This window comes from Lactuca serriola, chromosome 3, assembly GCF_051521515.1.
Source record: "Lactuca serriola cultivar US96UC23 chromosome 3, Lser_US96UC23_V15, whole genome shotgun sequence".
In the NCBI taxonomy this organism is placed as follows: Eukaryota; Viridiplantae; Streptophyta; class Magnoliopsida; order Asterales; family Asteraceae; genus Lactuca; species Lactuca serriola.
The window spans coordinates 83067614-83086182 of record NC_136410.1 but is presented as its reverse complement, the minus strand read 5'-3'; the positions used below and the strand labels follow the sequence as shown (position 1 = coordinate 83086182).

Sequence of the window (18569 nt, the reverse complement as noted above, 5' to 3'; positions counted from 1 at the left end):
ATTGTTACAAGACAATTCCATAGACGTGAAGTCTCATATTCAAAGTACATTCCTTTGAACATCCTTCTTGCATAAAGTTTCTAATCTAGACATAGATTCCCAATATCCAACTCCCAATATGGAAACATTTCCACATTTGCCACATGACAACTCATTCTTAATAGAATCTTATCTATTCATAATAATGTCGATATGGTCCATCTAATACCATACTCTCAACTACTCACAAGCAACCAATCCTCAGCGAACTTTGGATCGTCCTTTGATAGTTGTTTAATTATTTTAGTCAAAACCAATTCTAGTCCTTTTTCCCTCTTAATGTGATAGACATTTGGAAAATTTTTAGAATGGTAAAATACTATAGCATTTACAATCGATCCTATACCCGAAGCGTATGGGACACGATGCATAATGTCTTACATAAAGATATGATAATTTACCAATCTTTTGCCATAATATTTTATGTGTCATGTTCTCACAATTCGAACTATGAAGAGGGATGCCGTAATCATAATCGAATTTTAAGAACACACAATGTATCCTTTGACTGAAAATATTAAAATTTCTTAATCTAAGCTTTAGATTTTGAAACGGAGTATAATATTCTCTCCTTTAATTATAGCAAAACAACTTTTCAACCCATGCAACTTTGCAAATGTAATCTTTGTTTTTCTATAATTAATATTGCTAACTTGCAATACTCGCCATAATAATCATACAAGCATAACACTTATGCTCCCACTATCATGATGATTATCATATAGGCATAACATTTATGCTCCCACTAGCTTTGACATGTATTCAAAAAACAAATGAACTTCCAGAAAACAATGCCTATTGAATTTCTGAAATTCATATTTCTAATACCAGATGCTTCGATAAGCCTTTATCTAAGCTTCTTAACCTTATACACCTTTGCCTTAGATAGCTTATATGTGTGTTTAAACAATTCATAGCTTATGTTACTAAGTTCCAAATGTTGAAACTAATTGCCAAATCTCACAATTCGAACTATGGAAAGGGATGCCGTAACCATAATCGAATTTGAGAATACAATTTTCACAATCGCTATCTTCTTAAAATCTCTCTTGGTGAAAGCATTTCCTCACAGTCATTTTCATGAAGGAGGGAATCTTATGACACTTAGATTTTATGGTGTATGAGTTCCTATCCATGTGAATTTGCCAAAACCAAGGTTTGCGACAAATCCAAACTCATATGGACTGAACTTTCTTAATCTTGATTTCTTGCCCTATGCTAACACGAGTGCCCACCATGTCTTCCAAGTAGTTTAGTAACTTGTCCTAACATATCAATGTACTTTCCATCGACTAAGGCTTTAGTATGTATTCAAATGAGAACTCATAGAACTCATATACATAATTAACTCAATTGGAATGGCACAGAAACAAAATAATGTCAGCACGATAGGTTGTAAACCTCAAGTCGTGTGCTCGTGATGATTGATAAGGTTTATTCTTGATTTGTTCTTGAAACTTTTCAAGACCATTAAGACTCCCACTGACTCCTTGACATATAAGATTCTCTTGTCAAGAAACATTTCTTGACAAACAAATATTCAAGAGTTAGTGAAGCATTTATCAAGACAAAAACACTTAACAAATTGGTCCTAGTTGGTCTTTGTCTTATCCAAGACATCACAACTTACCAAATTCTAATGTGCAAGAATAAGAAAACTTTTTCAAATTCCACATTTGTTAAGTGTTATAAACCTACTAAACACTTTTTCACTCAAGTCACAGTCTTGACTCTAAGACTTGATATTGGAACGAAGTATGATTGACTTCTTGATTTAACCATTTCTACAATTCTCGATTCCTCTTCTTAGACATGCAATTGCACTAAGACTCACTTAGAGGATCAATTGAGACATGGTTCTTAATCATTAAGACTTATCATAAAACACAATAAAAGGTACTCTCCCTTCTTCTTAGAGTAGAGAAACTTTTATCTTTCTGCCTACTTGATTCTTCTTTATTCGTTCTACTATTCATTGAAACTCTTTCAATCAACTCAGAATTACACTTAATCTTATAAGTATAATCATATTTACTAAACTTTAGTAAATCATGATGAATATCTTTGTCACTCTTGTGGTGGACTTGATCAACGCACAACCTAGTGTACTTGATCTCCTAGTCCTTCAATTGACACTTTGTCAAAGAATTAATCTAAGTTTCCAAAACGTGAAAGTTTTTCATTCATCATACAATACACATTGCATGATTCCAAGATTCTGCCAATTAAAACTTGGGTGATGAGAAACTCTCCCTATTTGGTAAGCTTTTGATATGTCCACAAATAATACAATTAAGAATCAAATCCATTATTGCTAATAATAGAAGTACACAAACATCAATTTTTTTCATATGTTTCATTGCAAGGATAAACAAATAAGATAAAATCAAAATTCATTTTATTGCGGAAAAATTTGTCCTTACAATGCAATTCAATTGAAAAACTATGTCATTACATATTTCTTAACAATCTATTCTAACTCCAAGTAGTAGCTCAAGAATCCATTCTTCAAGTAATGCGATCGAAATCCATTTCTTCACGATTAGATTTAGCTCACTTCTTTCCTTAAGATTCCTCTCTTTTCTTCGATCCTACAAAACATCAAAATGTAATCTTATCACATCATGTATTAAGAATCTAGAATAGGAACTTAAAAGAGTCGGTTAATGGATTTTACCTGAAGTAGAGCCATACGTCTTGACTCTCCCATCTCTTAGATCTCTCAGGTAGTTTGGGCAGCTTCGTCTCCAATGCCCCTTCTCTTGGCAATGAAAACAAATGGACTCCTTTGGCACAGCACATCAGACAATCACAGACCTAGTTCTTTCTGGACTTCCAATGTTGCCAGTGTCCCTTGAAGTTTGGGAGTTTGATTCACCAGACAAATTTGCTTGACCATCACGCCAAATCATTGCTGATTCAGCAATTATAAGCAAATAGGTGAGATCAATTAGGGTCACGTCGTGGTCCATCATATAGTACTCTCTAATGAACTCACTATATGATTCAGGAAGTGACTGAAGAACCCTGTCAACAGCCAAATCACTTGAAATCTCGACACCTAACATGCTTAACCTATCAATGTGTGACTTCATCTCTAAGACGTGTACACTCACAGGTTTCCCATCTTCGTGCTTACTTGCCAAAAGGGCTTGAGTGAGCTTGAACTTTTCAAGCCTTTGAACTTGTGGGTCAGGGAGAACAATTGGAGGAGGTGTAGGAAGTGAAGCATAACTCTCATTTCCTTGATCATATCTCGGAACGTCATCTTCATTTGGAAAGCTTGTTCCAAAGGATTTGGGAAGACCATTGTAAGATTTAGACATCTACAAAACGGGAGAAAATTCAAGTTATGTTGATTAGAATTCTTGATGTAACACCCAAATGAAACATCAAGCTAGGATCCAACACAATACTCTACAACCTAGAAGAGGGATGCCGTAATCTAGTTGCTGAATATTTGAAGGTAGGTAAATGACGATTTACCAATTTCCATCATGAAAAACGAAAAAAAAGTTTAAGTTTTAAATGAATTGAAACTCCTAGATCTTTTGAGATTCATTGAACTTTTCAATGGCATGTTTAATCTCGATTATGCCCTACTATTTGTGACTGGGATGCCGAGGATCACAAACAAGGTGTGAATAACCATACGAATCACGTGGTGCACTCAATGCTACTATCACCTAATCAATGTGCCGGTTAGCCACACACGCTCCATTGATCTATGATAAGTATCGAGCCACCCTTCGCCGCCAATGTCATCCCCAAATTATTGTACCGGTTAACCACACACGCTCCACTAACGTTTGACAAGGGTATAAAGTGTAATTCCATGGGTTAGCATACAATTTCACATTTTGCCTAAAGTAACTATGATTTGGGAATTTGTATAAGCATTTAGTTACTTTGTACTTCATTATACTTATAATGGAAGGTTTCTGTCCTATCCTACCCGTTCGGCTAACGACCCTCCACTAGTCAAGAGTGCGGTGGGTAAGAGTGGATACTCATTCAATCGCCATTTTATAGGCAATTTTCTTAAACACCCCTTATAGACCAGCTTCATGAATGAGGCCTACTAACGGTAAGACTGACTGTTTACTCATACATATATATAATATTAGACCTTTAATGTTATATATAGTATAGGGTGTATTTTACACTTTTAAAATACTAGGTGGTTTATCTTAGTAAATTATACCTTTAATTTAATTAAATGTAAACCAAAACTTTATGAGTTTATTAAATCACTTTTAATTATACACTTTAATTAATTAATAAAACCATAAAGGTGTGATTTGAACTTTTATAATTACTAGGGTTTTAGAATTTAACATTTCAAAATTAAACTTTTAATCAACTTTTGAATTCCAAAACTTGAGGGCAAGTTTTGAAACATTTCAAAACATTAGGGTTGAACTTATTTAAATTTCATAAACAAAAACTTTTAAGTTCAAATTTAAACTATAAAACCTAAAGGGTGCAATTGTAACTTTTTCACATCACAAAGGATCAAATAACAAATAATATAAGTTAAACAATTAAATTATTCATTATCTATATTTGACCTAATCTTATTTTAGTCATTAGATAATTACCAAATAACTTTAAATAATCCATATTTATCACATAAACAACCAATATTTAAAAGATTTGAAATTCACTACAAGAAAAATAGCCTTTTACGACGCGCAAACCACGACACTCATTGATTTATGTTACGCAATGGAGAGTGACGTTAAAAAGGTGTCATCTCTTCAAAAAATTTAAGGATAGAAGACACGCATTATTGCGCGCCCTTAAATTAGTGTCTAAAAAAAACACGGAGGGCACCTATAATAAATTGCCCGTCGTCTAAGGATGTTGCTTTATAATTTTTAATGGAACGCGCGTTTCATCCTTTAACAGTAGGGGGAAATGAAATTCTGAAAAAATTAAAAATCCCGCCTTCCTTTTTTTTCTCCTTTCCCTCTTGCCCAAATTATGGACGCTCCTTTCTTCCCCCTCCTGCTGCCTACTTCTTCCCTCACTTCTACCTACTGGAACCACCATATCTCCCACTCGATGTTGAAATTGTTAGAAAAAGCCCTAATTATACTCTCAAGTCTAAATACAGAAAAAATAGAAGATGGTGAAGAAGTAGCAGTAGAGGAAGTGGAGGATGAACAGTCGAAAATGGAAGGAATGGCATCAATAGCGTTGTTACTAGATGGCAGCCATACGGAGGTCAACATTCTTTTCTCCACAAATTTCTGCCCTTGGGTCATCTTTATTTCCTTAATAGCGTGCCCTAAGAGTTATAACTATTACTATGGTTTTCAGCCATTCGATGCTTTGTCTCTCCCCCATTCTCCTACACTCCTCCATCTTCTCCGAAGGTTCGCCTTCATGATTCTCTCACCCCACATTCAAGCGATTCTCTCCAAAAAATACTAGGTAAAACTTAATTTCATGATCTTGTGAACAAGAAAGTCAAGTCGTCGCCGTCTTCTTCTTCTTCTATACCATAGATATCGTTCATAGTCTCTCTCCTAAAACTGATGCCACATGGCTTTAGTTTCATATGGAACCAAACATACTGATGCTATTTGAATGCTCATGTATCATTGATTCATTGCTCTGTTGATCTTCATTTTCTGTTTAGATCAGTGGAAAAGCTTCTATACATGCCTATGCATAAAACAACTATGTCAATTTGAGTATATTGCATCAGCCATGTAAACAGTTCTATTCTTTATTTTATTTTTGCATCATGTCGATTTGAGTCTATTCTTATCTTGATAGGTAAGAACTGTGAAGGTTATCAATGTTTCCTTAAGTGCTTCCGAGCAAGACATCAAGGAATTCTTTTCGTTTTCTGGTGATATTGAATATATTGAGATGAAAAGGTTATTTCCCATTTTCTTAGGGTTTTTAAACATAGGTTTTTCTTTTTCTATAAATTATTCTAAAGAAAATCCATGTCATAAACACCATTTCAGTGAGAATGAGCGAGCTCAAAATGCATTCGTCACTTTCAAGGAGCCTCAAGGTGCAGAGACTGCAGTTCTACTCTCGGTATATACAAATCTTGATTATCTTGTACACAATTCTTCACAATTTATAAGAGTACACTCTTCCACCTTCTGGTTTTGATGATTTCAGGGAGCAACTATAGTTGACCAATCTGTTACCATTGTTCTTGCACCAGAGTACACTCTCCCTCCTTTTACAACTACACTTTCAGATCAACAAAACACCGTGTGTTCTTTTTGTTATTTTATCATCAAGAATGCGTGTAAATGCTTTGTTATATTATCTGATATTGATATAATGTGGTTCATAATTTAGGCAACAGGGGGGCAAGGTGTGGGAGGTGCTGAATCTGCTGTTCAAAAAGCAGAAGATGTCGTGAGCAGTATGTTGGCAAAAGGTTTCATACTGGGAAAAGATGCAGTAAACAAAGCCAAATTGTTTGATGAGAAAGTCCAGTTTACATCAACAGCTGCAGCAAAAGCAGCTACAATAGACCAGAAGATTGGTCTAACTGAGAAAATCAACCTGGGGACAACATTAGTGAATGAGAAAGTGAAAGAGATGGATCAGAAGTTTCAGGTGTCTGAAAAGACAAAAACGGCCTTTGCGACTGCAGAGCAGACTGTAAGTGTTGCGGGATCTGCCCTTATGAACAACCGGTATGTGCTGACTGGGACCGCCTGGGTCGCCGGAGCTTTCAGCAGGGTGACGAAAGCCGCCGGAGAAGTGGGACAGAAGACCATAGAGAAGGTGGCGGTGGAAGAACAGGCGGCTGGAACGGGAACCACCAGGACTACTCATCAAGAACCACCGCCTACTTCTACACACCCTGCTACTAGTTGAACAAGAGCACCACATGATCAGGTCTTGTTGCTTCAGTCAAGTGTTAGGCTGTAGATTATGCAGGATTTATGGATTTTATTATTATGAATTTTCTGTTTTTTTTTTCATGGTTTTATTGGTTTAGGAGTTGATATATGACCTTTCATTTGTGATGTGAAGGCAAAGATTCAGAAGAAAGAGGGGATTCCATGGCATCAACAGATTTTGATCATTGATGGAAAGATCCTCGAGGATGGTAAGACTTTAGCAGATCATCACATCCGAATTGGATCTAGATTGGAGTTGGTTGTGAGTTTGGGAGGACCATAAAGTTGTTGTGTACAATCACCCTATCATGTCCCAAGCCGATGTCTCCTACAGGTATCTACATCGATCATGATTCGAATCTTATTCGATCACTTCTCATTTCAATTGTTCTACACAAATACCTATGTCGATTGACTTGATTTTCATTTGATCACACATAATTGACTGATCTTTGTGTGTCTGTATTAGTTTACACCAGAGTTTCTTAGGTTTTGTTCATTCATTTCTGTATCTGATTTGGCCAAGTTTATTTTGGGTAAAATCGTGTTATTCAAAAGTGTATTCTTGTCATTTTGTTATTCTCTTCCGGCTTTTACTAATCTGGAACACACAACTAGGATGATTCAAAATCAATCAGTAACTTCAAATTACTTTCATTTATATTACACACTATTAACTTAAGCTCTGTATTTTCCTAAATTCCTATTTATTGACTGAAAATTTAGCTGATTGTCAGTTGTTGAATCATATATGCAAGTTTTTGTTAAGACTTTGACAGGGAAGACAATAAAGTTGGAGGTGGAGAGCTCAAAGAACATTGATACTGTGAAGTCAAAGATTCAGGACATAGAGGGGATTCCATTGCATCAGCAAATGTCTTCTGCCTATTCTTTCCTCTAAATGGTGTACCACCATACAACATCTCATATAATAAAATACATGAAATAAAAAAAAGAATATAATAAAAAATTAGTTAAAGTATTGAAATGGGTAAAAGAAGGTAATTCAAATAAATGGTGTATATTTTAAACAAAAATTTTAATTCATGAAAATTAATAAGCTTACCCACTGCCCACCAATCAATAGCACTGGAGTGGCCAGCTCCTGTTATGACTTCCTGAAATATCATCATAATTTCAAAGGGTAAAATAAAGAGACCATAAATAAGTGAAATTACGTAAATGCCCTTTGAGTACTTTTCATACCAGAGGTGGTGGTGAGCCCTCCTTTTGTGTTTCTTACCTCTGCTAAAAGTGAATTGAGGCCTGAAATCCAAGTTGCAGCTCAAAATTGTTGGGTTAAGAAGGGTGGTGCATTCACCGGTGAGGTTAGGTATGTTTCAAAGTGTCATTTATCAAATTACCATCCTTTTTTTTTCTAAAACTTTTCAATTTCCTATGTCTGATTTCTTCTTCTTGATTCTTACTAAATACTGAAGTTGGTTTTCTATATTTACAGTGCTGAGATGCTTGCCAATTTGGGTGTCCCTTGGGTCATCCTAGGTCACTCTGAAAGGAGAGCCCTATTGAATGAAAATAATGAGGTACCCTTTTCCTTGTGTAGATTTTACTCAGCCTATTCAAATCAATTCACACTTTTCCTTGTGAACATCTTAATCAGTGTTGTATGCAAGTTACTGAAAAAGTTTTTTTTTCTTTTTCTTGTTTCATTCAGTTTGTTGGAGACAAGGTTGCATACGCACTATCTCAAGGTTTGAAGGTTATTGCTTGTGTTGGGGAGACTCTTGAGCAAAGAGAAGATGGAACCACCATGGAAGTTGTTGCTGCACAAACCAAAGCAATTGCTGGTAAATATTTTAAAACTAAACTTGCTTCTACTGTATGTCAAAAATCAAAAATCTTGTTTTATCTTTGATATAATAAGTAACTTGCACACAAAAGTTATGATTTTGGTGTTTAATGCAAGAAATCACAATATGCCTTTTCTATGTGATTCTGATTTTGGTAATTTTTTGTTGCAAGAGGAAAAGAGGAAAAGAAAGCTCAAGCCGAAAGAGATAAGATGCTGCAAATGCAAGTGTTGCATTCTTCATTTCAATTGTTATTATGAAACACAGAGTAGATGGGCCAATGTAAACTTCTTATCCATATAACATTTGTTTGGAGCATTAGTCTTAAAGAATTATGAAAGGCAAGATACAACTTTACTTAGTTGAAATTTGATGTAGAGAGTAGATTAGATGCAAATTTAGATATTGTAAAAAATAGAATTGTATGACATTAAATTTTATGCAATGGATTGTATTTTTTGTATATGATATTTTATTTCTATTATGAGACATTAAATGCAAATTTAATTTAAAAATTAATAAATATATAAATATTTTTTTAGAACATTTAAAATTATGATACGCAAAAATGTGTGTCATCTTCATTTATGACATGGCCTTTCTTGACAGGGGCTTCCTTGATACGCATTGCGTGTCATAAACACGCGCGTCGTAAGGTTACGACACGCAAATGCGTGTCGTATTCCTTTATGACAGGGCCTTCCTTGATACGCATTGCGTGTCATAACCGCGCGTCGTAAATGCGCGTCATAAATGCGCGTCGTCTATAGACGACGCGCAAAAGCGCGTCGTCTCTCTTTATGACAGGGCCTTCCTTGACACGCATTTGCGCGTCGTCTGAGCGTTTTACGACGCGCAATGAGCGTCGTAAAAGGCGTTTTTTCTAGTAGTGATTATCTATTGTTTTGGCAAGGATAAACTCTTAATTTAAGATAAAATTCGGATTTTAACTTCATAAAACACTTTAAGCATCAATTCCAAGTCAAAACAGCAGCTAAAACCCGAAATACCCTTTGCCTGACACACTGACTCACCGAGTCAGACCTGGACTCGCCGAGTCCAGATACTAACTCACCGAGTTGAGTCGGGCAGAGGCAAGAAACTCGATTTTCAGTAAATAATTCAACATAGCATCACATACAACAGAAACCAATCAAGGCTTTGATACCACTGATGGGTTTTATGCATAAGAACAATCCTATGTGCTCGTACAAACCCTAATGCTTGGATCTAGGTTTCTCTATTGTACATGCTTTGAATCCAAGACTAATAAACTTAGATCTAACATATTATAAACTGAATTAGGGTTTATATAATTACCTTTGATTGTTATATAGCAATAACAATCAATTCCTTGCTTGAATTGGCTTTAAAAGCTTAGTGTCTCAAGTGCTGCACCTCTAATGAAGTCACAAACACCTTATGCAACTTGGATGAAGAGGAGAAGAAGAGAGGCTGCCCAAAAACGACTAGAAACCCTAGAGAATCAGTTGTCCACGTTTTTGGGGCCTAAGGGGTCCTTTATATACTTGTGTGGGCTGCTAGGGTTTCAGTCAAAACTCTAATGGACAGCTTAAACTCTAAGCAGCCCATGGAACCTTCTGGATAAGGCTATGGACGAAAATATGATGGGCTTCCATCATAATTTCGTTCACCCCTTACTCCTTTAGCATCCCTTAGCCCAATAACTCAATTATCCAATAATTGCAGTCCAGTCCCCTAAATTTAATTAATCTCTTTTAGCCACAAAATTAACTCTTAATTAATTCTTGACTAATTATGATTTCTCCTTTAATATATTATTCTCATAATACATTAATAAATCATATTTAAACCTCTCTCTCCTTAATTCATCCTACATATCACAATGGTGAAGGCAACCCAAAAGGACCATGCTCATAATCGGGTCAAGTACATACCAAAACAGTTATGGACTTAGACACTAATCCAACAATATACCCTGTAGGATACCTAAGTCATCCAAATATACAAAATATATATTTCTATTTTAGATTATATGATGAGCAAACAAAGCTAATGGTGAGAGATGTCATTGGGAAATTCTATCAGACAGTTGGTATTATAGTGTTGAGCCTCTCAAGACCATGTTTGAACTCCAATCCAAACAAAAGACTAACAATGTGCCATGTTTCAAATCGGTTAATAAAGGATTTGCTTTTAATCAACATCTCTTGCCTGATCAGTTTGGTGTACTTTAATTTCAGTGTTCTTTACTTTTCTCAAGTTCCTATGTGCATCATGCCAATAAATTAAAATTTGAATGCCTTTTTTTAAAAAAAACCTTATATATGTTTGTATTAGATAAATAAATAAGTCAATGGAAATTGGTATGCTTCAAAAACTCACTAGCTGAAACCAAGGAAGGCCATACATACATCCCTCTAACAATAAATTATGAAAAGTTCTGTTGTTATACTTCTTATATCTATTTCAATTTGTTTATCTAGTAAGTTAAATGTTTTAAAAATAATAATTCTTATAATGACTTCATATTTTAAAAACGAACACACATGATCGTAACTTGGTAACACCATCATGTTATATACCATTTATCATGGCTTACGTGCACTTGGTTGTGGAAGATTGTTTTCTGTTTTCTAGAAAACATTTTTAGAAAATAGAGTTGAGTCTTAGTTTTTGGTTTTCAATGAAAATTTTAGAAAATGCGTTTGTTGAAACCAGTGGAGTTTTCAATTTTCCATTTTAGAAATTTAAAAAACTTTTGAGAACTGTAAAAATCACTTTTTTATTTGCATACAATTTTTAAAAAAGAAAATTTTCATTTTCTTGGAAAAAGTTTGAAAACTGAATCAAACAAACCTGTTTTCAAAGTCTTTACTTTCATGGAAAATTGGAAAATTTCTCACAACCAAACACACCCTCGGAAAATTTCAATCATATATACCAATTTTTCCAAAAATTGGATCTTATGTGACTTTTTGTAGTAAGGTGCCTGTGCCGCAACTACTGCAAGTCTACAATCACATGGAAGGGTTTAGTGAATTAGTGGGATGCTATTTTGTAAAGGCCAATGGTTTTAGTTGGGAAATTGATCCAATTTATAGTGGGCTTTTAATTATGTTTGGTTACGTTAAATTGAATCGGTAATGTTATCTTCATCATAGGGCCCGTCACAGAGGGTAGACGATATGGATGACTGTCTGGGGCCCATCTTTTAAAGGGCCCAAAAATTTTATTGACTTTATTTATGATATGTTAGAAAAGATTGATGTGAAGATATAATTAATAATTTTGCATCTCAAAAATCATGAAGAATTATTTTTCTTTAAATATATGTATTTTTATATTTGAAAATATTATATTTAGAAGCCAGTATAAATAATTTTTTTTTTCAATTCTTGAGTTATTATAAAAAGGTTAATGAAATTTATGTATTTTAAGAGTCTTTTTTCCTTTATTGTTTTGGGCCAAAAATATTTTTGGAATGGTCCTGCTTCATCATTTATTTAAAAGGAAATAATCGTAATGGTATTCTAGTTATTTAGGTTTATTTACATTAATCTAAATATTAAATTGGATCGGGGTTTCGGGTTTGGGGATTAATTGGTAATATTTGTAAGTTTTTATGTTTAATAGGTGAACAACCTTTAGATAGAATTAACGAATAGTGGGTCTTGATTATCGTAATTAATTATGGTTATGTGGTGATTTACGAGAATAGGTGTATATGGTAATTTACGGATATGGGATTAGTTGTGCTGACAACTCATTTGACATTAACGTGTTCCTGAGAGTTGATGCACTAGAAGTTGTTTTTTGATTCTTTCTCTACAAGATTTGTGCTTCAAAAAAAAAAAAAAAAAAAAAAACTTTTAAAAGAATTGCAATTTTTAAGAAGTGACATCATTTTTTTATAAATGACCTCATTTTTGTCATTCTTTTTGCTTATTTCAAAAAATCACTAAATCTTATGTATTCCTTTGACTAATGGGAGTGGGGTTGCTAAGACCCTCGCTATCCTTGCTAGCACAAGGCAAACATCACCCCCCCTAGCATATGCTAAGGGAGGTGTCAAGCAAAAGTCATCAACTGATTAGCGTGAGGAGAGAGAAGGAGCAGCAGAAAAATAAAAGCTTCTATTGGTTCATTCTTTTTTATTTGTTTTTCCTTTCTTTTCTTTTTTTCTAAAAACAAATGGTTCTCATTAGTTCTGCTTTACTTGTTTTATTTTTTATTTTTTATTTTTATTTTTATTTTTTTTATAATCTAAATGTTTGTGTTTTTTAAGAAAAACTTAGGTGGCAAATAAAATATATGATATAGCATGCTTTAGCATGTTGCTAGAAATATCACCACTCCTTTTAACCTTAATGTATGCGCAAGGTCCATTGATGTATTTTAGATTCTTTTGAAAGACCATTGGAACTCTTCTCCATCTCCATTGACCCACTAACATAGTGTGGACCCACGAACATTAATGTATGAAGTAAAACGCACTCCACTTGGCTTTGTCATTGGTCTATATAGTCTCCGCATAATAAGTTTTTCCGTCATAAAGTTTTGGCTTATGAAGAGAATGTTTAGAGTAAATTACACGAATAGTCCCTATGGTTTAGGGTAATTTGCGCGTTTGGTCCCTAACTTATTTTTTTAACTCGGAAGGTCCTTAGTGTTTGTTTTTGTTACACGCTTGGTCCCTGTTTTACCTAAAAAACTTATTTTGCTCTTGATTTTTTAATTTATTTAAATAAACACACCACCAACCTCATCCCCCTCACATTACCTTACCTACCCTACCATTTTTCTCTATTTAAATAATAGTATTTTTAGGTAAGATAGGGACCAAACGCGTAACAAAAACAAACAGTAGAGACCAATGGCGTAACAAAAACAAACATTAGGGACTTTTCGAGTTAAAAAAATAAGTTAGGGACCAAACGTGCAAATTACCCCAAACCATAGGGACCATTCGTGTAATTTACTCGAATGTTTATTGATTACCTGAATAGGGAATTTGGAAGTGGATGATGAAGACTGGTTTTTTGGTAATTTCATATGTTTTGTATGTTATATTTTGCAAAATACCCTTTGAGTGATTGACTTCTTGAATATTATAACTTAGCGTTTATATACTCTAAGGGCTCCATTTGTTAGTAAGACAGGACATGACATAACAGATTGGTTTTATACTGTGTTTGGGATAGATGGGTTGGATTAGGACTTTTTTTTTTTTTTTTACTTGATGAGTTTTATGGGTTAAGTATTTGATTTGGACAGTTGTATTGTATATAGGTGTTTCTTTTTTACTTAGTCCAATGGCTTAATGGGTTATGCAAAAAAAAATGTCTTAATATATTAAAGACATCGACTGTGTACTTATTTTTCATTCTTTTTTACCCATCCAGATCATCTCATGTTAAAACTGATGAATAATAAGGGTTAAATGAGTATTTAGTTTCATTCAGACAGTTTACCAGCTTAGAAAAAAAAGTCTGATTTAGACAAATAAGAATATAAGTTTAGTCACTGTATAGTCACTCTATATACAGAATTTAACTATGTAACTATTATTGCGATTGGCATTCTTTGGACTTACATTGTATAATAGGAATACATGATTGTCTATGGTACAAGTGTCATGAATGTATGTACAACTACATCTAAAATGTGGGTGGGTACGTACATGTCAATTTATAAAGCCTCATGTCACCACGCACAAGCTTTATTGTGGTAAAACGAGTAGTTGACATATGCTATTTTGGTCATCACATTGCTATGATGACTTCAATTTATGTGAAAGATACTTGAACATTACCTTGATGATGATCTAAATAGAAGTTTCATCTTTTTGGAAATGTTTTCTTCTCTTTTTTTTGAAGGAAAGAAAAAAGTTCATGTCAAACAATATGTATACATATAAGGAAAATGTGTGACGGTTATTTGGAATGGAAAATACTTGTTCGGATCATGTGATATTGGACTTTTAGTGTGCGGTTTGTTCTATGAAAATTACAACCTAGTATTTGAATATGTTATTTTGATGAAGAATTCATTTATTTGCCTTTTTTTAGGCCCTCGGTATAGGGTATACCAGGCAAGAGAGGGCTCTGTGGCCAAGTGGCAAGGTCACCATGATCTTGCACACCGCCCCTTTCTTCCGTGGTGCAACGATCGTGATTGACCGTGGTATGTGGCACAATGGACCATGACTTATGAGAGACTGTTATCCTTCTGCCCTCTCTATTTCTTCCTGTTTATTTCTCTTCTTTGTACAAACGACGATGATAGCTCATGTTGAAGACTTGTAGGTATATCAATGTTGGTGTGGAAGGAAAAACTGGTGAAGTTTTCAAAATATGGTGGCGAGGCAGAGGGAGATGGTTTGAAAAGTGTACCGTCTTTATGATTTAAAAGTTATTCCTCCTCAACCTTTTGTTAGTTAAGATTTTGAAATTTTTATGTGATGAAGCAAAGAGATATTTGAAAATTTGCAGAGAAACACAAAAATTGTCAAAATTGGGACTACTTTAACAAAATGGTCATCTCTTGACTTTTCCTTTTTCACACAAAATGATCCGTTATTTTTACGGTGGAAATTGTCATGTTAGACTGCAAGGTGTGGTAAAGATATTACCGCCGGTAATATGATGTGGCAAGTTTTATCGGTGGTAACACCGTCCATTGTCTTTTTTTTTTGCCTATGGTATTAAACCGTTGGTACACTTCTACGGGTGGTAAATTGGAGTTTTGTTTCCATTGTGGCTGTTAATTGGTCACTTGCAAACTTAAGCTTTTTTTTTTTTTTTTTTTTTTTATTTTAATTTTTAATTTTTAATTTTTTTATTCATAGGTAAAAATTTTATCATACTCTTATCATAGGTAAAGATTGTTAAGAAAAAGAAATGTTTCTATGTTGCCTATATGACACACATTTTTCATAGATAAAAAATTTACAACACCTTTTAGTCTTATTTAAAACTTTTATTCAAATATTTGCTATTTTTACACAAAAGTTACTTGGTAGTTAATAGTCCACTTTGCTCTATAAAGTCGTATCCCAAGTGTTTTGTCTATGTGTGTCCAAATATAGTTCAAAGTCACTCATTGGTTTCACAAACTTCCAAAAATGTCTCAAACGTTGCTGAAGTGTGTAAAAATATGACACTAAAGTGGGATGAATGACTTTTTTTTTAACCTTTGGACATTCATAGTAATAGATGATATGATTAATATTCAAAGGTAAATTCCAATTTTCTTTTAATAAAGTCGTTAACGCTTGGGGTGTGTTTGGTTTGAGGTATTTAGATGGAATAGAAGGAATTTGAAATTAAATTCTAGCCTTTATTTTAGGTATTTAGATGAGAGGTGATATTTTTATTTTTGTTTTTTTTATTTATCCATTTAAAAACAAAGTGTTTTGACTTTATATATTTACCGTCATTCTCTATTTTCAATTATACGAAGGTTATAAAAGTTAAACACCTTGTTTTTTAGTGGACGAATAAAAAAACATAAGTAGAAATAACTTTCATCATAAAAACATTCCCTATATCCAAGGTTTTAAAGAGGGTTAATGATATTGTAACTCCTTGAACTTCATCTTTTGGCATGATTTGGTCACTAAAGTCTTTTTTTTTCACATCTAACCATTAAAGTTGTAATTTTCATGTTAAATTGAGGCTTGACCCCACTTCTAATCGGTTTCTAAGTTAATCGCTTATATGGCCTACGTGATAGGGAGACAGACACGCCTCAACTCCATGTGTCTTCTTTAAGAAATAAAGTTGAAATTTGAAACTTTTTTCTAAATTGTATATGTGTCAATGCTTAAAATTTATTCCAAGTCCTCACTACAAATTGTTGATGTATTCCATTGAAAAATCACATACCAACACCAAACATCATTGACTTTGAAGAACATATTCAAGATGCCAAGAACAACCACCACCATCCATCTTCAACCACAAGGGTTAATAAAATCGTTTGGAATGGTTTGAAAAACATCTCTGTAACACTTTTTCTAGGTGCGAGTTAATTTATGAATGTTAAACTTGATGGGTTTTATGCATAAGAACAATCTTATGTGTTCATACAAACCCTAATGCTTGGATCTAGGTTTCTCTATTGTACATGCTTTGAATCCAAGACTTGCAACCCTAGATCTATCATATAAAGTTCGAAATTAACATCATAAGAATAGATCTAAGTGTTTATCTCTTTCAAATAGCTTGAAATCCTTGTAGTCTTCTTGATCTTGAGCTTAGAGTCACAATTGTAACTCCTCTAATGGTTCACAAACCCCACAAGCAAGAAGGCAATATGAGAAAGGGTGAGAGATGCTAAAATCATCCCTAGGGTTCTCATGGAATCAAGTGTAGCCGATTTTCATAGCCTAGGGGTCATATTTATACTGCAGGCTGCTAGGGTTTCAGTCTAAACCCTAATGGACAGCTTAGCCACCAAGTAGCCCAAGGAACCTTCTGGAATAAGGCCTAGGACGAAAATATGATGGATCCCCATCATAATTTCGTTCCCCCTTTAGCCCATTAGGTTTCCCAACCCAAAACTCAACTATCACACATTTGACAGTTTCTTCCCCCTTTATTTAATTAATATCTTTTAGTCACCAAATTAATTCCTAATTAATTTATGACCAATACTAATTAAATAAATATGATTTCTCCTTTAATATATTATTCTTATAATATATTGATAAACCATAATATTCTCTCTCTCTCTCTCTCTCTCTCTCTCTCTCTCTCTCTCTCTTTCTCTCTCTCCTCAAATTACCATGTCAAGTTGCTTTGGTGAAGGCAACCCATAAGGACCATGCACAATCGGGTCAAGTACATACCAAATATAGTTACAGGCTTAGACACTAATCCAACAAAACTTTTCGTCTTTGGGTGGTCACGGCGTGATGGAGCATCACCACGACGTGGCGGTATTTTTATGATCGCAAGAATTAAATGACCCGCCACGGCGTGACAACTATTTTGGGTAAAAAAAACCCAATTCTTGGGCTTTGGGCCCTATTTAGATGACATTATGGCTAGGGTTTCGTGATGATTCAGACTCCATCACCATCTCAAGCTCAGAAACCCTAAGCCTATCCTCCATTGCAATTATGAACTCATTTTGGTGTTTTTGGTGATCCTTAAAGGAGAATGATGCCTTTGGTGTGGTGATTTACCTTGCAAGCATCATCTACATCTTCAATCATATCTTCTGGACATTGGTGAGTGTCCACAAGCCAACCTTTTCCTTGCTAAGTTTCTAGATCTTTAGATTTTGTCCCTTTTATTCATGTCTTGATGGGTTTGAGTGGTGAGATCTCATAAAGTTTGCAACTTTATGAATCTTCATGCAATTTGGAGTATTTGGTGCTATGGATCTCAAGTAGGAATGAGTTTCGGTGTCATGCATGGAATTTTGGTCATTAACCCTTGTTTTGACCTAATAGGAGTCCAAGACAAGCATTAGCTATGCATTTATGAAAAGCACGAATTTTTTTATTAGTAATAGTACCAGGAACCCTCCTAGAATTGTTAGACAATAGACCTTCAAGATTAAGTGCTTAATGATTAAGCCATGTTGTGTTTTTGCCTTTTTGGACCTAGGAGTTGAGATGTTTATCTCTTGGAGAGTCTTAAGGGATAAAGTTGGAAAATTTATCCATTTAGTGTAACGCCCCGATTCTCAGGTATTGTTTAAAGAAGATTTATGGGGTAAACCTCTACTCGACGAGTTGGTTGACCTACTCGTCGAGTAGGTGCGGGGTGGGAACACGTATTAAGTGACCTACTCGACGAATCCATATTGGGACTCGGCGAGTAGGAGCTGGCAATTA

General features: G+C 34.4%; 1 protein-coding gene and 1 long non-coding RNA gene across 2 annotated transcripts; both read left to right on the top strand.

Moving 5' to 3' along the window:
• The first annotated feature begins 5773 nt into the window (after positions 1-5773).
• On the top strand, positions 5774-7037 carry LOC145094557 (binding partner of ACD11 1-like). Its single transcript, XM_079032706.1, has 4 exons — positions 5774-5930; positions 6024-6099; positions 6187-6282; positions 6373-7037. Exons 1-4 carry the CDS (start codon positions 5923-5925, stop codon positions 6898-6900), a joined length of 708 nt encoding a protein of 235 aa, XP_078888832.1. The 5' UTR covers positions 5774-5922; the 3' UTR covers positions 6901-7037.
• Positions 7038-8134: 1097 nt separating this feature from the next.
• LOC145094556 (uncharacterized) lies at positions 8135-8734 on the top strand. The gene is made up of 3 exons (XR_013703413.1): positions 8135-8259; positions 8386-8470; positions 8602-8734. It is a non-coding gene; the product is annotated as an uncharacterized LOC145094556 (long non-coding RNA).
• Positions 8735-18569: the final 9835 nt, after the last annotated feature.